Source organism: Camponotus floridanus, unplaced genomic scaffold, assembly GCF_003227725.1.
Source record: "Camponotus floridanus strain SB8 unplaced genomic scaffold, Cflo_v7.5 scaffold110, whole genome shotgun sequence".
In the NCBI taxonomy this organism is placed as follows: domain Eukaryota; kingdom Metazoa; phylum Arthropoda; class Insecta; order Hymenoptera; family Formicidae; genus Camponotus; species Camponotus floridanus.
Window position 1 is genome coordinate 455275 of NW_020229227.1, and position 26187 is coordinate 481461.

At 37.1% G+C, this 26187-nt stretch overlaps 1 protein-coding gene across 1 annotated transcript in view; it reads left to right on the plus strand.

The window, feature by feature from the left end:
• Positions 1-25021, plus strand: part of LOC105250006 — a 119334-nt gene extending 94313 nt beyond the window's left edge. Inside the window, exons 6-10 of the mRNA XM_025414112.1 lie at positions 1598-1860; positions 20629-20942; positions 21469-21709; positions 24169-24497; positions 24588-25021. Of these exons, the coding sequence (XP_025269897.1) occupies positions 1598-1860; positions 20629-20942; positions 21469-21709; positions 24169-24497; positions 24588-25021 (1581 nt within the window). The remainder of the gene's footprint in view (positions 1-1597; positions 1861-20628; positions 20943-21468; positions 21710-24168; positions 24498-24587) is intronic.
• The last annotated feature ends 1166 nt before the right edge of the window (positions 25022-26187 follow it).

Here is a 26187-nt window from a genome sequence, read left to right on the forward strand (position 1 = left end):
TCTCAGATTTTTCAGTGAAAGTTCTAAAAGTCTTAAATTAATGTTAGAATTAATATTATTGTGATATTAATATTAAGTTATGTAGATGTTGATATTAATGTTATTTTATTATTGATTTAATTTTATGAGAAACATTATCAGAATGTTAAAACAACATTAATACAATATTACTTGTAACGACATAGAAAATGTTATTTCAACATTACCGAAACTTCTAAATCGGTGTCAAAGTTTGTTCATAATGATGTTGCATACAATGTTAAAAACTACATACTTGACAATATTACTATGTTAGTGAATATCATTATAATAACGTTGTGGTGATTTTTTGCTTACTGGGTGATACCGAGTTAGAGGTGTCCGTCTCTCTCGTTCGGCGCTCGAACGAGAGAGTGCGAGCGAGACAACTATATACCGCGCGGGATACCGCGCTGTTTCTATACGCGTCTCGCGCGTTTTAATATCGATATTAATATATTTTTTATTTCTTTCTTTAACGGAGTTACAATGCGGTTAAACCGCGTGCATCGGCGTATTCATTCTATTAAATTAAATAATAATTATAATTTTAACTTTATACAATATAATTATTATTTAATTTAATAGAATGAATATGCCGGTGCACGCGGTTCAACCGCATTTTAACTCCGTTAAAGAAAGAAAAAATATATCGATATCGATATTAAAGCGCGCGAGACGCGTATAGAGACAGCGCGGTATCCCGCGCGGTATATAGCTGTCTCGCTCGAACTCTCTCGTTCGGACACCTCTAACTCGATATCATGTTTTATTGTGCTTTCTCTCCCGCTGCCCGGCTCGCGTACATGCGCGCTTCGCTTTTGTGAATGTGACGTCAGTACAAGCATAGCGGGACACCACTCCTGCCGGTGCGTGTACACGGTGTCCGAAAATTATGTGAAATTCATAAAACTTCTTTTGTTTATAATTTTTTAATAAACAACAAGCGACTGCTAAAATCTTTTGTATATTACTTAGGGCAGTGACTTGATAACATATGTCAAGATGTAGCTCATCAGAGATGAGTCCCCTAATGTCAACCTTTACCACCTCTGCTTTTTTCATATACTTCTTTATTGAGAGATCATTACTCTCTTAAAAACTTAATATGTTAAATTCTTTACTCTTTTCTCAATATAAATTTGATTTTTTCTCAAACGATGTGCAAAATATAATTTTAGACTTCAGCATTTAATTATCACATAATTAACATATAATTTTAAGTTAGAATTTATTTAGCGCTGGTGAGGCTAATTTAATACAGATTATTTTTCTATATGTCATTCGTTTCTTCATGATATTCAATTCAAAAGAAAATACATTAAAATAGCTTTGAAAGTTTCAACTCATAAACATAAGAAAACGCACATATAAAAAGTATGTTTTCCTTATTTTTAACTGTTTATAATATATCCAAAGTCCATTCAAATTAATGAGGAAAAAAGTGAATAATCATGAATATAATATTATCTCTTTCGTATAAGCAAATATTGATTCCAAATTAATTAAAAGAAAATCTATCATTAGTTAAAAAAGTCTATCATTAAGAAAAAATTTAATATGATTTTTTGATATATAGATGACAATAGGCTCGACAGTGCCAATTTCTTCATCATTTCCTCATCAATCTTCTTCGTCAGTGGCAAATAATGGAGGGACGAAACTTTTTCCATCTCCACGGATGAATGCTGGAATGGTGATGAAACACAATATTTTATATTTATATGGCGGCTTGATGGAAGAAGGTGATCGACAATATACTCTTTGCGATTTCTATAGCCTAGGTATGTTATTAAAGTTGAAAGATATATTATACAGGGTCTACCAAAAGTGTGGAAACCCCTAAATATCTCGGAAAATATACGTTTTACAGAAAAGTGTTTCCAACAAAAGTTGTAGGGTTTAAGAAGATCTATATACTGATTCTATCAGTTTGACCTTGGATGGCGTCGTCAAGGTCAGGTCAAGGTCACATTGACTTTTTTAAATGACACCCCCTACATTTGATTGCATATTCTTATAGCTTAATTCAAGAGCTTTCCAAAACACTATAATAATGTTCATTTTTATTAAGTACTTTGCGAGTTATGAGGGTTGAATGATAGAGTAGCGCCGGTATTAACATTATCCAAGGTGTACTACATGGAGGTTACTCGCTCGGATTTGCATCTGTTGTGTGTGTGATCCAGCTAACTAAGGCAAGATCGGTCGTGGATCCAGTCAGCAAAAGCAAAGACCCAACCAAATTACAATCGAGCATTTAAAGACCTGGAAAGCAATCGACATAGTAAACAGTAAATAAATTTGTGGATGCTCATTTATCATAATAATTGTTCGAAATGTGTGCGTGTGCGTGCGTGCGGTGCGTGTATACAGAGATCAGGTTAGGTTGCACCAAACGATTGCAAATGTGTTTCAATGTGTTAAAGTAAATGCTGAAAGTGGCTGCCATTTACTTCCTGACAATATGCTAATCTTTGGTAGAATGTAGAAATGACTTTACGATTCGTTTCAAAAGGTATCAAAGCCATTTCATCCCTTATTCGCTGTATCAATTCGTGAATGGTTTTAGGTTTTGTTCTGTAAACCTTACTCTTCAGATATCCCCATAGATAATAATCAAGAGGAGTTAGATCTGGTGACCGAGGTGGCCAATCCTCTCCTCCCTCATTTCCGTTCCTTCTTCCTATCCACCGTAGCGGAAAAGTCTCATTTAAAATACGACGTGGTCCTGCACCAAAATGAGCAGGAGCTCCATCATGCTGAAACCATATTTCTTGGAAATTATTTGGAAAAGTATTCTGTATGGCTGGAATTATTTGATCAACAAGTAATCTCTCATACCTTTGAGCGTTCAAATATTCTTCAAAAAAAAACGGCCCTATTAAATAGCCATCTATTATTCCGCACCATACATTTATTTTTTGTGGATGTTGTGTGTGAGTTTCCCGCACCCAATTCGGATTCTCATCTGACCAGAAACGAAAATTTTGATTATTAACTTCTCCCGTTAAGGTAAAAGTTGCCTCGTCTGTGAAAACAATTTGATAAGGGAAGATGGGCCGGACATCTATTAGTGCCATCATTCTTTCACAGAAATGTATACGACGCTCCTCATCTCCGTTTTGCAATTCTTGAACGTATTGCAATTTATATGGATGGAACTTGTTCTTCTTTAAAATTCTCCAAACCGACATGGGAGCAATATCGTGAGTTTGAGCGACTCTCTGAACACTAGAATTGGGATCTTCAATAAATGTCTGCAGAACATCAAGTTGTTTTTCTTCGTTGGTTGCAGACAATGGTCTTCCTGACTTAGAGCGATTTCTTACGCTACCAGTTTGTCTAAAACGTTCTATTGTTTTTAACACAGTGGACTTATTAATTCGACGGTTCGGATACGTGTCATTAAATAATCGAACGACATCAGAGAACGATCTTTCGTTATCACCCCATCCACGCATCATGAGGATAGTGATTCTTTCACGTTCCGACAAGTCGCCAGCCATTTTTAAAACGTTTAATTTTAATTAATCGTACGTTGTATTTGGACGATAACAATTAATTTCTGCTTGCTCAAAGCTGAAGTTAGAAGGTGCTCGTTCTTTGATAGCTTTATACATTCTTAGTTGAATTTTAAATGCGAGTTAGACTGCATGTAGTGCGTCACATAGCGGTAAATGAAGGAACTAACGAGACGTTTCATACACGTTTTATGGAGCAATTTTTTGGCAATTTGACTTCAGCGAAATATGAGGATATGTTGAGGAATCGATCTTGCCTTAGTTAGCTGGATCACACACACAACAGATGCAAATCCGAGCGAGTAACCTCCATGTAGTACACCTTGGATAATGTTAATACCGGCGCTAATCTATCATTCAACCCTCATAACTCGCAAAGTACTTAATAAAAATGAACATTATTATAGTGTTTTGGGAAAGCTCTTGAATTAAGCTATAAGAATATGCAATCAAATGTAGGGGGTGTCATTTAAAAAAGTCAATGTGACCTTGACCTGACCTTGACGACGCCATCCAAGGTCAAACTGATAGAATCAGTATATAGATCTTCCTAAACCCTACAACTTTGTTGGAAACACTTTTCTGTAAAACGTATATTTTCCGAGATATTTAGGGGTTTCCACACTTTTGGTAGACCCTGTATATGTATTTGTATTATATTTATCATACACGCGTGCGCGTACACACACACACACACACACACACACACACACACACACACACACACACACACACACACACACACACACACACACACACACACACACACTCACTCACTCACCACCACACTCACACCCACACCCACCCACACGCACGCGCGCGCGCGCGCGTGCACACATTTTCAACCAAAAGGTAACCATATTAGAAAACACATAGTTATTTAAAAAAAATTTGTAACTGATAATAGCAAATTACATATTTTTTCTTAAAAATAATTATGTGTTTTTTTTACCAATTGATTCTTTTCATTATTTTGTACATAAAAGTTCAGGTAATATTATCAAAAAATGAATATTTTACGAGATATTTTATAGTTTATAAAATTATTTCAAGCTTCATAATTTGAAAAGTGCTTAACAAGAAAAAATACTTTAATATAGTGTTTTAGAAAACTTTCGAGTCAAGTACATTAAGAATATGCAATGAAAAGTAGGAAGTTCCATTAAAAAAAAATTAAACTTCATATGACCTTGACGATTAAATTATATTTGTTTTAAATCAGAAATAGGTTTGGGTTAGGTTATTTTCCGGAAGTGCTATCCCCCTGTAGGGAAGAGGGAATCCACTGTATCCATGCATATACTTTGCAAGAGAAAAGAAAGTTTATTCTGCATCTTACTTCTTGCTGAGAGCGTAGTTTATGTATATTTCCCCAAAATAAATTCAATGTTTCGCATGGGTTTTCAACTTTTTACATAAAACGACGTTTACTCCATATTGCGCGTTTTCAGCGCAAAACTATACAATCCATTATTGTATAATTTCATATATAGGATGTTCATTTTAAAACTTTCCACCCGTTTATTTCCCGTTATGATTACTATTTAACTATTTTTATGTAACTATTTTTTGCAAAAAATGCCAAAGGACGAAAATTTTGTTTCCGAGGGAGACATTTAAGTATATTAAATGTAACGAAATTTTTTCATTCTCTTCGTCAGGATAGTCCTTCAAAAATTTTAAATGGCAATAGGGATCAAATGGTATATCATTTTGAAAGTATTTTGATTCTCTATACAATTGTCTTTCTTTTTTTTATTTAAGTGAATATTTTTTGAGAAATCGCACTTGGGAGTTTTAGATGTTAAAAATGTTTATTACATACAAAGATACAATTTGGAGTAGAATTTATTTAATCATTTATTATAACAAATGATCAAAATCTCCATATTATTGCTTTTTAAGCAATAATATAAATTCTCAAATTCTGAACGAATATTTTGAAAAGTTTTTTCAGGAATAGTTCTGCATTTTTGTACAATTCTTTGATGCAAATCGTTTATATTTTTCACTGGTATTTAATAAAAATCACAGAAAAAGTCTTTGTCAAAATTCAATTGATTCAGGTATTCAAAGGTTGTATCGTTGACTTGTTGGCAATGTTGAATACGGCGTTCAAAATGTTTAACAGTACGTAGTACATCAAATGGAATGTTGTTACACGCAGCTTTGATCCTCTTTTTCATGTCATCTTACATTGTTTTATTCCTATTTTATAATAAAACATATGAGGAATCCTTCTCATTTCATTGGAATAGAACCTGTTTCAAAATATATCGTTAAGAATATCAAGAAAATTTGTGTTCTTGCTGAGGAAGATTAGCTCTACAATAATTAACCAATAATGGACTACAATAATTTGTGCTATATTTCATCAATATCAGCTATATTTTATTCTTAAATTTAAATAATTCGTTAAATGTTTCTTCTTCTTCTTAATAGGATTATATCTTGTTCTCAACTCCCGGCTTCTTAGTCCATCGGGACTGCTCTTATGAAAGTCTAACTGTCTTTTTCATTGTTTCATAAGTGATCCCGGTGATCTTCGTGTTTAGGGTGCCTGCGTTTTTTTGCCCATTTTACGATTCTTCATCGTCTATTCTATCCACATGGTCCTTCCATTTTCATCTTCTCTCCCTGTTTCATCTTACAATGTTTTGAATTTCGACTTGCCTTTTTGGATTAATCTGGTGTTTGTCTTAAATACTAATAGCCCAGTATCGATCGTAATGTCTTTACTTCCATAATTCCCTAACATAGATTTTGTCTTTGCTGTCTCTGTTCTTGTTTCGGCTGCATATGTTGCGTATGTTGCATATGTGCTATTTCCGCTAGGTTATACACATGTAGATACGGATTTTGTTTTCTATCTTCATGTATTGTTCCTCCATATTATGCGAAGGTATTCCGATACAGCTGCTACTTTATGTATTTGCTTTTGTGTCTCTCTGCATTTTGCCACTGTTTATGAAACTCTCAGGTGGCACCAGGTGGCTTTTTTGGATGCTGTAAGATATGAACACACTCGATTTTAGCATAGTTTGGGCATATAACTTAGATGGATAATAAATAAAAAAAATATACGTATTAAATTAAAAATAACGATATCTAAAATAAAATAAGTAATAAATATTTTAAAAATTATTATATTTNACGCACGCCGCACAGCACGCACGCACGCACGCACGCACGCACGCACGCACGCACGCACGCACGCACGCACGCACGCACGCACGCACGCACGCACGCACGCACGCACGCACGCACGCACGCACGCACGCACGCACGCACGCACCGCACGCACGCACGCACGGCACGCACGCCACGCACGCACGCACGCACGCACGCACGCACGCACGCACGCACGCACGCACGCACGCACGCACGCACGCACGCACGCACGCACGCACGCACGCACGCACGCACGCACGCACGCACGGCACGCACGCACGCACGCACGCACGCACGCACGGCACGCACGCACGCACGCACGCACGCACGCACGCACGCACGCACGCACGCACGCACGCACGCACGCACGCACGCACGCACGCACGCACGCACGCACGCACGCACGCACGCACGCACGCACGCACGCACGCACGCACGCACGCACGCACGCACGCACGCACGCACGCACGCACGCACGCACGCACGCACGCACCACGCACGCACGCACGCACGCAGCACGCACGCACGCACGCACGCACGCACGCACGCACGCACGCACGCACGCACGCACGCACGCACGCACGCACGCACGACGACGCACGCACGCCACGCACGCACGCACGCACGCACGCACGCACGCACGCACGCACGCACGCACGCACGCACGCACGGCACGCACGCACGCACGCACGCACGCACGCACGCACGCACGCACGCACGCACGCACGCACGCACGCACGCACGCACGCACGCACGCACGCACGCACGCACGCACGCACGCACGCACCCGCACGCACGCACGCACGCACCACGCACGCACGCACGCACGCACGCACGCACGCACGCACGCAGCCACGCACGCACGGCACGCACGCACGCACGCCACGCACCGCACGCACGCACGCACGCACGCACGCACGCACGCACGCACGCCACGCACGCACGCACGCACGCACGCACGCACACGCACGCACGCACGACGCACGCACGCCACGCACGCACCACGCACGCACGCACGCACGCACGCACGCACGCACGCACCGCACGCACGCACGCACGCACGCACGCACGCACGCACGCACGCACGCACGCACGCACGCACGCACGCACGCACGCACGCACGCACGCACGCACGCACGCACGCACGCACGGCCACGCACCACGCCACGCACGCCACGCACGCCACGCACCGCACGCACGCACGCCCACGCACGCACGCACGCACGCCACGCAACGCACGCACGCACGCACGCACGCACGCCACGCACGCACGCACCACGCACGCACGCACGCACGCACGCACGGCACGCACGCACGCACGCCACGCACGCCACGCCACGCACGCACGCACGGCACGCACGCACGCACGCCACGCACGCACGCACGCACGCACGCACGCCACGCACGCACGCACGCACGCACGCACGCCACGCACGCACGCACGCACGCACGCCACGCACGCCACGCACGCACCGCACGCACGCACGCACGCAACGCACGCAACGCACGCACGCACGAGCACGGCACGACCACGCACGCACGCACGCACGCACCACGCACGCACGCACGCACGCACGCACGCACGCACGCACGCACGCCACGCACGCACGCACGCACGCACGCACGCCACGCACGCACGCACGCACGCACGCACGCACGCACGCACGCACCGCACGCACGCACGCACGCACGCACGCACGCCACGCACGCACGCACGCACGCACGCACGCACGCACGCACGCACGCACGCACGCACGCACGCACGCACGCACGCACCCGCACGCACGCACGCACGCACGCACGCACGCACGCACGCACGCACCGCACGCACGCACGCACGCACGCACGCACCCGCACGCACGCACGCACGCACGCACGCACGCACGCACGCACGCACGCACGCACGCACGCACGCACGCACGCACCGCACGCCACGCACGCACGCACGCCACCGCACGCACGCACGCACGCACGCACGCCACGCACGCACGCACGCACGCACGCACGCACGCACGCACGCACGCACGCCACGCACGCACCGCACGCACGCCACGCACGCACGCCACGCACGCACGCACGCACCGCACGCACGCACGCACGCCCACCGCACGCACGCACGCACGCCACGCACGCACCGCACGCACGCACGCCACGCACCACGCACGCCACGCACGCACGCACGCACGCACGCACACACACAATAGTATATATATTTATTTAAAAAGGCATTTACAGTATAAAAATAAAAACCTTTATTATTTATAAAAGTAAATGTAATTTAAGTAGTTCACAAGAAAGAGTAGATACTAATAGCAGATACGATTTTAGGACTTATGATTCTGCTAATGATCTGGATGATACGAATTCAACTTTTGAGGAAAGTGATGGTTCGGATATTTATGATAATACATATAATATCGACCATGAAAATATTGATAATGATTTTAACAATGTCATTAACGATGATGACCGAAATGAACCATTATATCATGGCGCTGAAATAACTGTCGGTGATAGTATGTCACTAATTTTATCTCTTCTTTTACATCATAATCTTACGATGTCATCTATTGCCGACATTATTACAGTTATCGAATTCCATTGCCCTTTTCAAAATTTAAGAAAAAACAGTTTATATAAATTTAAAAAATTTTTTCGTTTAAGTGAGGCTGATGCTGTTAGACATTATTATTGTACAATTTGTAATCGAGAATTAAGATCAATGAATGATATTTGTCCATTGTGTCATCAAAAAAATAACGCCTATTTTATCGAGTTATCTTGCACAAATCAGTTAAGAGAAATGTACGCAAGGCCTTCATTTTATGATAAACTTCAAAGTCGATTTGAACGTCCAATGCAATTTCCTGGAAGTATAACGGATATTTATGATGGACAGTTATATCAAGAATGGTTTAACAATGGATTTCTTCGTGATCGTAACAATATTTCTTTCACATGGTATATTGACGATATACCAGTTTTTAAATCATCAAAAATAAGTCTTTGGCGAGTATATCTTACTATTAATGAATTGCCTTTTGAAGATAGAAAAAGAAGAGAGAATACTTTACTTGTCGGATATTGGTATAATGATAAAAAACCGCAGATGAACACATTTTTGTATAAGTTTATGAAAACATTTCAGGAAATTGCTGAAGGTATTCAAATTACATTACCTGATAACAACATTATTATTGTGAAAGGTATAATATTAATGGGAACTTGCGATCTTCCTGCAAAATGTGATTGTTTGAATTTTATTCAATTTAATGGCGATTACGGTTGTCATTCATGCTTATGTAAAGGTGAACACATTGAAATTGGTCCTCGAAGTCATGTACATGTTTATTCATTTGAAAATGAATTAACTTTAAGAACATCTCAACAATCTATTGAATTCGCTAATAGAGCAAAATCAGACACACCCTTTATGGGAGTAAAAGGTCATACAGTCATTTCAAAAATAATGCCAGATTTTATTAATGGAATGGCAATTGATCGTATGCACTGTGTTGATGGTGGCGTAATGAAAAAACTGATGACATTATTTTTTGATCAAAAATACTCGGATACTCCATTTTCTTTATATGCAGTTATAGATATTATTAATAGGCGACTAATAAGTATTAAACCTCCGAAGTTTATTCATCGCATGCCACGTTCAGTTACAGATTTAATGCAATGGAAAGCGTCAGAACTAAAGTGTTTTTTTTTTATTATTCTATTCCTGTTTTCGAAAATATAATGCGCGCAGATTATTTCGAACATTATTTACGATTAGTTGTAGCTATAAAACTTCTAAGTTCTGATGTAATTACAGACTTTATGATACAAGACTTTATGACTCAAGATTTATTACGACGATTTATTCGTGAATTTCAAGATATGTACGGAATTCAATTTTGTTCAATAAATATTCATGTATTGTTACATTTAGGGAATTGTGTAAAAAAATTAGGACCCTTATGGGTTTATACATGCTACGAATATGAAGATTTAAATGGTCAATTATTAAAATTAATTCATGGTACACGTCACATCGATACACAATTAGCTAATTCACAAAATCAATTCATCAAAATGATTAGAATATTAGAATTATTGCAAAATATTAACATTAAAAATTTTTGTATGAGAAAAAAGAAACAAGTTAGGATTGTACAACAGATATATCCACATTGTTATAGTGTTGGTAAATACAAAATACAACCAATTACAGATATTATTCGAAATGCATTTGATAATAGTGAAATAACTTATGATAATTTTACAATATATCAGTATTTCAGACTTCTTTACAATAACAAACTGTACGTATCTAAAATATATAATAGAATTCTGCAAAGTGAATCATCTATAGTACGATATTATCAAAACAATGAAGAGAAATTAGGTTCCATTTACTGTTTTGTTAAGCTTTCAAATTGTAATCAGCTTACTTGTAATTGTTGTCACCAACATTATGCAATTATTAATGAAATTAAAAAACACGATGTATTTAACACTGCAGGCGATCAATTTGATTATTCTACTACACAATTTTTATATAAATGTTATGTAACCAATAATTTATATGCTGTTAAGATGAATACTCTTATGACAACTTGTATTTATATGAATTTTGATAATCAAACATATGTTGCTTTTCTTATTAATAAAAAAGAATTTGAATGAGAAAAATTTGTTTAATTTTTTAATTTTTCTTATCTTTTTATTTGTTTAATTTTTTTTATTTTTTTTGACGACACAATGTACAAATATGCATGCGCGCATATTCGTTATCAATTTCATTATTTTGAGAAAATTGTACTCTCTTATGTACATCTAAAAAAATCATTTATTTGTAATTAATTACTGTTTTTTGCGTTTCAAATTCTTCTTCATATAAATTATTTGAATTATAAAAATTTTTATAATTACACACACACATACACATTTGTAATAATTATAAACATTTATTTAAATTTATTATATAATTATACATAAATTAAAAAAAAAAAAATATATATATATATATATATGCATCGTATATATTAAAATATGTATATGGTAAATATTTTATAAAAGTATTATTATGTGTGTCTAATAAATAAATATTATATTTAAATAAACACACAACATTTTTTATTATTATAATTAAGATGTAATAAAATAAGAGATAATAAGATAAAAAAATAATAATAATACTTGCGAGAAGACACGTTAAAAAACATGTATAATATATAACTTTATTTACTTAACACTGTAAAATAATTATAATTTTGTTTAACAATTGTAAAATAAGACATGAAGTGCAATTTATTACATCTTATATTTTGTGTTATTTTACAGTCTTGTTAAATTAAATTACAATTATTTTATAGTGTTAGCTAAATAAATAAAATTATATTTTAAAGTGTCTTTTTTGCCTTTTATTATTATTATTTTTATAAACATATGTAATTTTAAGAATAAAAGATATACATAGGTATACGTAGGGCATGAAGCTTCAATAGAGGTTTTATTTGAACCTATCGTGCTACTTTAGCTCCTACTGAAAGAGGACCTGCTTTAATTGTCAAAATATTGACAGCATTTTTAGTTTCAAAATAGCATTAAAGCAAAATTTACAAATTTGAAAATTCAATGCAGGAGTAAACAAGTATAATATCATCAAAGTAGGTTATTGCCACTCGTATAAGCATATAGATCTGTTAAGTAGGTGCAAATTAGTTTTAAAAGTGTCAAAGTAGGATCAATATTTCGACGGGATAAGTATCGCGATATCGTTCTCTCTTGTACACGTCGTCTTCGCGCTATCGTTCTCTTTCTCGCACGCGTTGTCTTCGCGCTATCGTTCTCTCTTTCGCGCGCGCTAATTGCAAATCTCGCGATATTATCGTTGTCTCTCTCGCACGTATTGTTTTGCGCTATCGTTCTCTCTTTCATATACTCGTTGCTCATTTACCTTTACGTCGTCCTTCTCCCACTATGCGTCGTCCTTGTCCCACGATGATGTCATCCTTGTCGCACTCGTAGCACTATCCTTTTTCCACACGTAGCGCTGTCCTTCTCACACCACCGTCTTCTTTTCGCGGATCCCCCTTCACCACGCGGATTCCCTCGTCCATCGCTTGCGCCGCTGATCCCTCTTCACTGCGCGGACCCCCTCGTGCATCGCTCGCGCCGTGGATCTCCCTTCACTGCGTGGACCTCCTCGTCCATCGTTCACGCCACGGTTCCTCCTTCCCCGCGGGTGACGTCACCCTCCGCGCGCCGCGGTTTCTCCTTTCCCGCGCGTGACGTCACTGCCCCCGCGGTTCTCCTCGCGCCTCACCCCCCCTGAGAGGATCTGGGTTAGAACCGGCATAGCTATACTACTATATCTAATAATCGACGAAGCAATTTATTTTATAATAGGATACTATCGTGTCAATTATGATATCGAAAATTGGCGAAAAATTGTGCAATATTTAAATTCTGAAGAATACAAAAATATACATATTCTTAATCGAGCGCAAATTATCGATGATGCATTCCATTTTGCAATAGAGAAGAAACTTAATTTCTCCATATTTTGGGAACTCATTAATTATTTGCGAAAAGAGAAAGATTATATAACATTATATAGTATCCTATGATCAAAGCTTTTGAATTTATGTCGAATATTTTCGTACTCTTAGAATTTTACCCTCACTTCGAGGTAAATATAATAATAAATTTTATCAAATTTTTTATTAAACCAATGCGTAATATATACCGTAAATTCATAATATATGCATATTATAATAGTGAAATAATTCTTAAAAAATTAGATACATGCAAAAAATTAAAAAATGAAATTAGTTATATAATTCCTTCTTCGTCAAAAGTCCAAAATCCAATTTTAAAGAAATATATAAATTTAAAAGACTTGTTTTTTTAAATTTAATAATTATATGTTATAAATTTTGGACTTTCCGTATTCCGTTTTTCCTATAATACTAATATTGTGTAAAATTTATATTTTAAATAATATAATTTATATTTAATTTTATAAAATTATAGATTACAATTACAATTATTTTCGTTATATTTATTTTCCTTCGTTATAAAATATTTATGGCGGATAAAAACTTGGAAATATTTTACACAGACTGAATCATACTTTTCATTTTGTTAAATTTTATACAAAACATATTAATCCATTTTTAAATGCTTGTTTTTTTGGAAGAAGAATTTGTAAATGATTGTTTTATAAAGAAAATTTACAAATTTGATATTTTTAAAATCAATATTTGTGTTACATGCATCATATTTAAATTAAATCAATTGAAAACAGAGGATCGCGTAGCAAGTTCATCGATGTATCAATATATACAGAGTTATATCACATCTAAATATATATATTATTGATACATATCTATACAGAGCAATCTCTTCCTAAATAAAGCTTTTGTAGCTTAGCTCGAGACCTTTCAAAACACTATAATAAAGTATTTTTTTATTGAGTATTTTTCGAATTATGAGGCTGGAAATAATCTCTTAATTTTACATAAACCATAAAATATTTAGTAAAATATTCATTTTTTTATTATATTACCATAATTTTCGTACAAAATACTTTCGCACAAAATAAAGATAATCGAAACGTGAATATTTTAACTAAATATTTTATTAGTTTATGTAAAAATTAAGAAATTATTTCACGCCGCTATACTTCGAAAAGTACTCGATAAAAAAATACTTCATTATAGTGTTTTGAAAAGCTTTCGAGGTAAGCTGCAAGAGCTTTTTTTGGGGAAGAGATTGCCCTGACATCCTGTATATGTGTGTTTGTATGTGTTAATAAATGTATTTAGATGTGGTATTTAGATGTGGTATAAATTATTTATATCATTATTCAAATAAATGATAGATTAATTTGAATATTGTATATACAGGGTGACCCATTTTAACTTAGGCAGCCAAATAACTCGAAAAATAAGCACACTACGAAAAAATGGTTAGAATCAAAATTTCGTCATTTCAAGGGGGACGTACAATGACGTTAAAATCAGCCCCCCCACCCCTCCCCCTGGGCGGTGAGGGGGGGCAAGTTTGAAATCTTAAATGGGAACCCCTATTTTTCATTGTATATTCTTGTAGCTTATCTCGAGAGCTTTCCAAAACACTATAATTAAGTATCTTTTTATTAAGTACTTTTTGAGTTATAAGGCTTGAAATAATTTCTTAATTTTACATAAACCATAAAATATCTAGTAAACCATTCATTTTTCGATTATCTTACCTTCATACTTTTATGTACAAAATAATGAGAGGAATCAATTGGTATAAAGAAAACATACAGTTGTTTTTAAGAAAAAATATGGAATTGTTAATTGCAAATTACATATTTTTTCTTAGAAACAACTATGTGTTTTCTTTACATCAATTGATTCCTCTCATTATTTTGTACACAAAAGTATGAAGGTAAGATAATCGAAAAATGAATGGTTTACTAGATATTTTATGGTTTATGTAAAATTAAGAAATTATTTCAAGCCTTATAACTCAAAAAGTACTTAATAAAAAGGTACTTAATTATAGTGTTTTGGAAAGCTCTCGAGATAAGCTACAAGAATATGCAATGAAAAATAGGGGTTCCCATTTAAGATTTCAAACTTGTCTCCCCTCACCGCCCAGGGGGAGGGGTGGGGGGGCTGATTTTAACGTCATTGTACGATGAAATGACGAAATTTTGATTCTAACCATTTTTTCGTAGTGTGCTTATTTTTCGAGTTATTTGGCTGCCTAAGTTAAAATGGGTCACCCTGTATATATATATATATATATATATATATATATATATATGCTATAAAATTATATATATTATATATATATATATAATTTTATAACATCCAATATATATATATATATATATATATATATATATATATATATATATAGGGTGGCAGGAAATTTTTGACCTTAACGAAATAAGGAGGTAGATTGGCTCAAATTAAGAAGAAAGGATCTCTATTGTTTTGTGATTGTCGCAATAATTAACGAAAAATTAAATAAAGAAGATCGGCCAATGCGCGTGGCTAGAAGCACACGACGGCGAAGGCGGTCTAACTGTAACATAATGGCGGCGCGCGGCGAAGCGGTGATTAGGGATGGGAGGAGCCTTCGCTACGCGTTTATACACTCATCGCACCTCCTCTCCCCAATCACCGCTTTGCCGCGCGCCGCCATTATGTTATAGTCAGACCGCCTTCGCCATCGTGTGCTTCTAGTCACGCGCATTGGCCGATCTTCTTTATTTAATTTTTCGTTAATTATTGCGACAATCACAAAACAATAGAGATCCTTCCTTCTTAATTTGAGCCAATCTATCTCCTTACTTCATTAAGGTTAAAAATTCCCTGCCACCTTGTATATTGGATGCTATAAAATTTTATTAAAATAAACACTTATTAAGATAAAATTTTCTAATAATAAGAATACGTATACATTTGCACATTATATCTATTATATCTATTATATCTATTTCTCTGTAAATAAAGTGAAAGAAATAAAAAGATGTTATATTTTTTGCCGAATTTTAGGCAAAATTAAAGCTTGGATTTGCAGCATGGAGACTTGAAATACATTTGTGGCATAACGAAACTAACGCCGATGATTATTTTGAATGTTTAAAGCAGAAACTCACAAAGTGGAAATGTATTATATCTGATGTTTCATGCAAAATAAAGGCTTCTCTTGATACAATGGTATCTGAAAAATCCTGAACAAAAGTAATTCTTTTTGTGATACTTGATTCTTTATAGCACCATTGTTTATAGGACTATTGTGCATATGTTAGAGATATTAATTATAACTTATGTCAAACATTATTACAACAACATTTATGTAATATTAGAACAATTAGTATAATTTCATTAGAAGATATTCTTTTCTAGATTTCTGTAGATTTTTGCGCGGACAGAAAAGATGGACATATTGTAATGGTTTGCGATGGGCAGATTCTTTATGGCATACAGTTTTTGATAAATACATGAAAGAATTGGATCATACAATTTTAGAATGTCTCGTTTACAGTGAAAATTCTGAAATCATAATTAATTATTTAGAGAAAAAATTACCAGAAATTTTTGCCATGCATTTGTATAATTTACCTTATCAGCATCGCTTTAAATCAACAGAATCAATTGAAGTTTTAATTGCTAATATTTTTCTTTTTACTATTGTTCGGGATCGCGCTTTCGATTCGCGAATTTTGTAAGACCGGGTAAGCGCGATTGAACTTTGCCGGCACATACCCGCGGGGGTATCGCAAGCTCTCTCAGTGCGTGATCGCGTAAGGAATACTTGATAGGAATGAAATGATCTGCAGTTGCGACTTAATGTGTTACAGTAAGACCGGTGAGCGAATTACTGTCCGTTTATTGTTAAAGTCACAAAATGATACACGTTTGCTGGTCTCAAGACGCGATGTAGGGTGAGAGCGCACCACTACGCGGATCGCGTGAGAGCGAGCGAGACAGCTATCGATCAGCTGTTAGCGAGATCGAGCGAGACGGCGCTATATCGGCCGTTCGCTTGAGAGCGAGCGAGACGGCGCTCTATCAGCCGTTCGCGAGAGAACGAGCGAGACGGCGCTCTATCAGCCGTTCGCGTGAGAGCGAGCGAGACGGCGCTATATCGGCCGTTCGCGTGAGAGCGAGTGAGACGGCGCTATATCGGCCGTTCGCGTGAGAGCGAGCGAGACGGCGCTATATCGGCCGTTCGCGTGAGAGCGAGCGAGACGGCGTTATGCCGCTCGGATAAGAGTTTGAGCGAGACCGCACTATACACGTCAGTCCGCTGGTCCGATATAGATAGAATGAATATTGCTATCTGCGAATGCGCGAACCGCACTGTTCACGACTTGACACAAATGCGAGAGAGACGGCGTTATGCCGCTCGTACTAGAGTTCGAGCGAGACCGCACTATACACGACTCGCCACGAATGCGAGAGAGACGGCGTTATGCCGCTCGTACTAGAGTTCGAGCGAGACTGCACTATACACGACTCGCCGCGAATGTGAGAGAGACGGCGTTATGCCGCTCGTACTAGAGTTCGAGCGAGACCGCACTATACACGTCGGTTCGCCACGAATGCGAGAGAGACGGCGTTATGCCGCTCGTACTAGAGTTCAAGCGAGACCGCACTATACACGTCGGTTCGCCCAATTTTGAGATAGATAGCTGACTTGTGGCTATCTATGAATACGCGAAACCGCACAGTTCACGGCTCGCCACGAATGCGAGAGAGACGGCGTTATGCCGTTCGTACTAGAGTTCGAGCGAGACCGCACTATACACGTCGGTTCGCCACGAATGCGAGAGAGACGGCGTTATGCCGTTCGTACTAGAGTTCGAGCGAGACCGCACTATACACGTCGGTTCGCCACGAATGCGAGAGAGACGGCGTTATGCCGTTCGTACTAGAGTTCGAGCGAGACCGCACTATACGCGACTCGCCACGAATGCGAGAGAGACGGCGTTATGCCGCTCGTACTAGAGTTCGAGCGAGACCGCACTATACACGTCGGTTCGCCCAATTTTGAGATAGATAGCTGACTTGTGGCTATCTATGAATACGCGAAACCGCACTGTTCACGGCTCGCCACGAATGCGAGAGAGACGGCGTTATGCCGTTCGTACTAGAGTTCGAGCGAGACCGCACTATACGCGACTCGCCACGAATGCGAGAGAGACGGCGTTATGCCGTTCGTACTAGAGTTCGAGCGAGACCGCACTATACACGTCGGTTCGCCACGAATGCGAGAGAGACGGCGTTATGCCGCTCGTACTAAAGTTCAAGCGAGACCGCACTATACACGTCGGTTCGCCCAATTTTGAGATAGATAGCTGACTTGTGGCTATCTATGAATACGCGAAACCGCACTGTTCACGGCTCGCGGGAGAGTGAGCGAGACGGCGCTCTATCGGCCGTTCGCGTGAGAGCGAGCGAGACGGCGATCTATCAGCCGTTCGCTTGAGAGCGAGCGAGACGGCGCTTGGTCGGCCGTTCGCGTGAGAGCGAGAGAGACGCCTAGTTCGCTTGAACGGAGCTGCGGTACGACGAAGGCTCCGCCTCTTGCCGAGAGTGGAGGCGCTCCGAAAGATCCCGGCACTCGCGTTTGAACTGTTCACGTGCACTGCGGACACGATTACTGGCGCGCACAATGTTACTTCGCGAAACGGTTACAATGATTGAGGCTCGCGGTTGAAGGATTTCACACGCGTGAGACTAATGAAACGAATCTTAACTTTGCTCGTTAAGATTCGCGAACTCTCGAATTTGCACTAATTTTACTCTCCGTATGACGCTCCGATCACTATGATGGAAAACGGAAGACTCTCGGGGAGAAAGCCTTTCTCCCGATAGATAAAGATTTGATCACGGATCGTATGATCGGAACTCGACGTATCCCTGATCATTACGTCAGATCGCGTGATATGTAAGCCTGTTTATTGGCCAGGACCGTGTATTATTTCGCGTGATCACGCGGATCCTGGATGATTTTTGAAAAACAGTAACGGCGTACGTGAACGCGGGTTCGATAGCGCGCAAACGGATGGCGCTAGTATGACCGGGGGTAATAATTTTATGCGCGATTTAGGGCAAATCCTAAACAACTATTATGAAAAATGCCAAGTTCATGCTTAAAAACATATTAAATAACTTCCAAAAAATAAAATACAGGTAATAATTGTTGAATGAACATATATTACTCACAGACAAAGATATATTACATACATAGGCACATGAAAATTTATTGAATTAATTATAATAAATGTATTGTTTTGTGCTCATAGATTAGTCAATGAGATTGCAGCATTAATTGTTATAATTAACAATGTGTATTCTGAAAAACAATTAGACGAGGTAAATTTTAATGAATCAGAACTCCATACATTTGTTATGACTTATTATAAAACATATTTAATTAAACATAAATGTAATGAAACAACGGCAATAAGAGCTAGCGCAGGTTTTTTGCATATGTTTATACACAGTAGTGTACTATTTTTTCGATTACATTAAATCAATTTAAATATTTTTTCGATTACATTTAATCAATATAAATAACGTGTACGTTTCGATGCTTTTTTGGGCCATCTTCAACACAGCAAATAGAATGATAAACAATAAAAACCAAAAACAATATAACTTTCCATCGTTAACAAGATCTATCCTGGTCAAATAATAAAAAATCGCACATCATTGTCACAATTGTCATGTTGAAGTTCGAACCCTCCATGATTGGAAGACCAAAGAGGTATGAAAGTTGGTCCATGTTAAAGTCGAAAATTAACTAAAAGTCAATGATTAAAAGGTGATCAACCCGAACACTGCAATATGTGGTAAATAGAATAGATAGGTGATAAAAAACTTATGATAAATCAAGATATACGAATATTCAGTTATTTAAAATACGTCGTTCAATTTATCGTTGCATTCCGGTGTCAGTCTACGAACCATTTTTTATTAAACAGTCTGGGCCGTTACATATTTTCCGTTATAGAAAAAGAATTAGATTCCATAAGAAATTCAATCATTTGTTGGCAAAAACTAATACCATTGATAACGGTTTCGACACCGGGCATATCTGTTATCTTTGTCATACTCCATCTCACAATCAAGCAATAAAAACCGGGAGAAGACTTAATTCGAAATTTTCTCTTAAACCTCTAAATAAGGAAAATGCACAGAATTCCTTTTAAAATAGAAACTACTAGTTTTAAAGAAAATCAACACTTCTTTAACATCGTTAAAGGTTGGTTTGTGAATTTATCTTCCACGTCGATTCCTGAAGATATCCAATCTCTTCTCCAATTAAAAGATAATTTTAGTTTACCGTTCACAGACCCAGCAAAACTCACAACCGAATTTATTAAAAACATTGAGAACAATATTAGATGCTTGTCTACGGGTGAGCAAATGATCATTAGAGATAGGTCTTCGCGGATCATCAAGGGATTACCATCATATCTACCACCATATTCTGCCATTCACGCTAGTCTTCATCAATTATATATAAAGACAAGGAGATTTCTGAATAATAACCTTAATTTAATGTTAACAAGAGTCGACAAAGAGAACCTTAAAGTAGCATTGGATAAGGATAGTTACATCACAAGAATAGAAAGCATGCTAAGCGATAGAGAGACTTACAACAACCTCAAAAAAGATCCTATCAAAAAACTCTCTAATCAGTTACGAGATTTGTTAAGTAGGTGGAAGAAATATAATTATATTTCGAATTCTTCATACAGAGCATTATATACTAGCGATGGGATTTTACCTAGGGCTTATAGCCTTTCAAAAATACATAAAATTGAATGCCCCTTTAGACTAATTGTTTCCTCTCTGAACAGCCCGCTATACAATCTAGTAGTCTCTTTACACAAGATTATAGTCAAGAGTTTCCCTTTAACACGTAGCCATGTTGCTAATAGCTTTCAATTAGTTGAACGATTATCTGACGTAATTGTTGAGGGTAGGCATACGTTGATTTCTCTGGATGTAATCTCTCTCTTCACCAATATTCCCATTGATTCAGCTATTGACAGGAGGTTGAAAGGAGGTGGAATTTTATTATTGATAATTGTTCCATTTCTCAACCTGAATTCATCTCAGCAATCAAATTTATTTTGAACTCGACATTTTTTATTTTCAATAATAATATTTACCAACAGATTTATGGTACTCCCATGGGCTCCCCTTTGTCTCCAATTATTGCGGATATTGTATTACAGGACTTGGAGGACAGAGCTCTCTGGCAAATTTAAAATTTACTGCATCATTTTACGTCAGATATATTGATGATGTGGCTCTATGTGTCCTTTCGATGTCAGTGAATGATACTTTGAACGTTTTTAATTCACTTCATCCAATTCAATTAACTCTAGAAGTGGAGAAAAATAACAAACTCAATTTTCTAGATGTCACTTTGATTTTGGACAATAGTTACTTGATATTGGTCACCAACTTTTTCGGGTAAATATCTCAACTTTTTGCCTCAACACCCTCTTTGTCAAAAAAGAAAGGTATAATAATTGGGTTGACCGATAGAGCCTTCTCTCTTTTTCAACCTCACTTCCATCAAAAAAATTTTAACTATATTGTTCGGATTCTTTTAAATAATAACTATCCGTTAAAATTTATATTCCAAACAATATACGAGCGCTTGAAGTATTTAATTTATAAATGAAATGATATAGGTAAAACCATAGATGATAATAACGATAAACCTGTTAGATATTTTACTGTGTTCTTTTTACCATCAGTCTCAGAAAAATTTAGTTATATGTTGAGAGACATTGATAGTGTAAAATTTCTTATTTTAGTGTTAATAAACTAAACAAATTCATTAAAGGTCATAAAGATCCCCCATTGATGGCCGTATTGAGAAATATAGTATAAGTATAAGATCGAATACAAAGATTGCAATGCATTTTATGTAGGCCAAACAGGTAGACAATTGCACACTAGAATCGAAGAACACAACATATAACTATTGAACATATAACTATTGAACAATAGAATTCTATTTAACAATAGAAATACTTCGAGTCGCTTTGTTATTACAGATCACAGGTTGAGTATAAGTCATGAGTTTAAGTCATGAGTTTAAGTGGGATGAAATTGAGGTCCTGGATAATGAACCGATTTTTCATAAGCGCTTCATATCAAAAATGCTTTTTATTAAAAGACAAAATAATGGTTTAAATGTGCAGAGTGGCATCGAATGCTTACATCACAATTATACATCAGCTTTAAGCAAGCTTTCAAACATTTGAATTTTGTCTTGACTATTTACGTGTCTTTAGTACATTGTAAGTTGTTTACCAGCTCGGTCGAAGATTATAACATTTGTTCCTCTTATCACGTTAATATCATCCATTTTATTGATATCTATTTATATTCTACATGCACATTGATTTATCATAAGTTTTTTATTACCTATCTATTCTATTTACCACATAATGCAGTATTCGAGTTGATCACCTTTTAATTATTGACTTTTAGTTAATTTTCGACTTTAACATGGACCAATTTTCATACCTCTTTGGTCTTCCAATCATGAAGGGATCGACCTGCGACATGACAATTATGTGCGATTTTTTATTATTTAACCAGGATGAATCTTGTTAACGAAAGTTATATTGTTTTTGGTTTTTATTGTTTATCATTCTGTTTGCTGCGCTGAAGATGGCCCCAAAAAAGGCTGCGTTATTTATATTGCGTTATTTATAAACATACGCGTTATTTATATTGATTAAATGTAATCGAAAAAATACTTAAATTGATTTAATGTAATCGAAAAAATAGTACACTACTGTATACACATGTGCAAAAAACCTGCGCTGGCTCTTACTACCGTTGTTCCATTGTACTTATATTTAATTAAATTTTTTTATATTAAATTTACTTTTTACTATAATATTGTAACATATTTTATATAAGAACGTAATTTAAATCGATCACACTGGCAATTTATTGATTGGTACAGTATCACAACGTTTCGACCATGGATTCGACCATTTGGTCCTTATCAAATGAAAGTATCTTAGTTAACCAATATATTGTGAGAAAAGGAGAAATCACTATGTCAAGATTCCGTCATGTCAATCTTTCGATCAAACACAAAGAGAAAGACATTAATAATATTTTATATAATCTTCTTTTCTAATTCTATTTATAATCATACTTCGAATGTGTGATAATGAGGCAATTACAAGATCATTTATTCCTGACAATTGTTAAAATTTTTTTTAGATAAATGCATTTATCAAAAATGAGATTATAGAATCCAGGTATTCCTTTAAAGCTTTTGATTATTTTGAAAGCAAGCTGGCAACACGGTTGGAGATCAAGAGACAGATAAAATATTTTCAGTTTTTATACAATTCTTAAAAAACTAGATTTATAAAACATCGAATTGTTTACAAATATCACAAATATATTATGTTTGAAATAATAATATTTATGATAATATTTATAAATTTATATATATAATAAATCACTATAATAAATATCAAATCAAGATAATTATTTACTTTAGAGGAGCAACCTCTGATGACCTTGACCTTGACATATGTTATAATGTCATCCTTCTGAGTAACCTTCAGATGGTTTTAGTCATCGCTCGTGATTCGTTGATAAATTATCAACACAAGAAATTATAAATAGAATGTAAATTTTATTGACATCGTGAAGATAGAACTATAGTATATATAACCTGAATATAAACATGAATTGTAGTCTCTGCAGAATTCTCGATTTTTATTTATTGGGACCTTGAATAAGTTCTCGCTGTTTTCCAACAGATGGTGTTACCAGAACTGCGTGCGTGTAATTTAAGATGGTAACGCATCTATAGGGAAGTACTATAAGCAAGCTTGAAATTCAGTGTATGTCATTGCCGAAGTGTAAACAACTTTTTTTTTTCATAGTGTTAACGTGTCGAGTTTCGTGCCAAAAAAAGAGTATTTGTGGGGAATTTTACTGCACTACTTTATTCAAAAAAAATCTGCAGCTGAAGCACACAGAATTCTTGTTGATACTTACGGCGACCATGCTCTGTCGGAAACAACATGCAGAGATTGGTTTAGACGCTTCAAAAATAATGATTTTGATGTTGAAGATAAAGAACGCTCTGGCGCACCGAAAAAGTTTGAAGACGAAGAATTGGAGGCATTACTTCATGAAGACTCATGTCAGACGCTAGATGAACTTGCAGAATCATTAGGAGTTGATCACAACAGTTTCGAAACGTTTGAAAGTATTGGGAATGATTCAAAAGCAAGGACATTGGGTGTCATGCGAGTTGAAACCGAGAGACGTCGAACGGCGTCTTTTCACGTGTGAATAGCTGCTTCAACGGCAGAAAAGGAAAGGTTTTTTGCATCGTATCGTGATGGCGATGAAAAATGGATACACTACGATAACCCTAAGCGTAGAAAATCATGGGATAAGCCCGGCCATACATCAACATCGTTGGCAAAGCCGAATATCCATGCTTCGAAGCTTCTGCTCTGCATTTGGTGGGATCAGCTGGGTGTAATTTATTATGAGCTGCTCAAACCGAACGAAACCATCACAGGAGATCGCTCTCGACTACAATTGATGCGTTTGAGACGAGCATTGAAGGAAAAACGGCCGATATACGAGCAGAGACACGACAAAGTGATTTTGCAACATGACAACGCTCAGCCGCATGTTGCAAAACCGGTGAAAACCTACTTGGAAACGCTTAAATGGGAAGTCCTACCCCACCCGCCGAATTCTAGACATTGCCCCTTCTAATTATTACTTGTTCCGATCGATGGCACATGGCCTGGCTGACCAGCACTTACATTCTTATGAAGATGCCAAAAAATGGGTCAACTCTTGGATAGCCTCAAAAGACGTGTCGTTTTTCCGACGTGGAATTCAAATGCTGCCAGAAAGATGGAAAAAAGTAGTGGCTAGCGATGGACAATATTTTCAGTGACATATTTTTTACGACTTTTTTAAAATAAAGCATTAATTTTCACGAAAAAACAGCGAGAACTTATTCAAGGTCCCAATATATAAAAGCGTTCAGTTGTTCCTTAGACATTAAAATTAAAATTTGATTAAATAAAAAATAGATTTGGGCTAGATGATATCTTTCGAAGGTGGAGGCCCCACAAAAGGGTGGAACCCACTGTATCCACGGGTATATATTTTATTTTGACTCTCGCAGAGAGTGAACTTTGCTTCGCCTTGCAAAATACACGCAAGGTCCACACCATTTCTGAGTCAGCACATTAAAATTTGTGTTATTCATATTGTGTTATTTATATAAATCCTTTTAATCCTTAATTGTTAAAATTATTAAGGAAGAACTTCTAACCTACAATTATCAAATAAAAATCTTACAAATTTATTTTTTATGTAATTATAACAACGATTAATTTTTTAAATCATGACACACTTAAATATAGAAACTTATAAATAGAAAACTTATAAATAGAAACTATATTTCAAACTTTATACTGTACAAAATATTATAAATTATGTTTAGAAGCAATTGATTATGATTTTTTATAAGTGTGTTACCATCTTTTTTTTCTTGATTAATTTAATTCGTATTCTACTTTTAGACTGTACCAGATTTTTGGATGATGGATTTATTTATAGTTCAAATTCAACATGAATTACTTAATCTCAATAATTATGTCAATTTAAGTTCTATAGAATATGAAGACAATACTAACAATTATATATACACTTTTCTTTCTCATGTTAAAGATATGCACATACATAACATTGTATAAATAAAGAAACAAATAAGTTATAATTTAATATTATAAAGAAATCAGCATCATAAAGAAATGTCAATATCATAAAGAAATAAGAAAAATCAATTATAAACAAAGTTATTTGTAATTCGCAGTTAATTAATTTATTATTATTTTATAGTATTTTATTACAAATTAATTCTTACT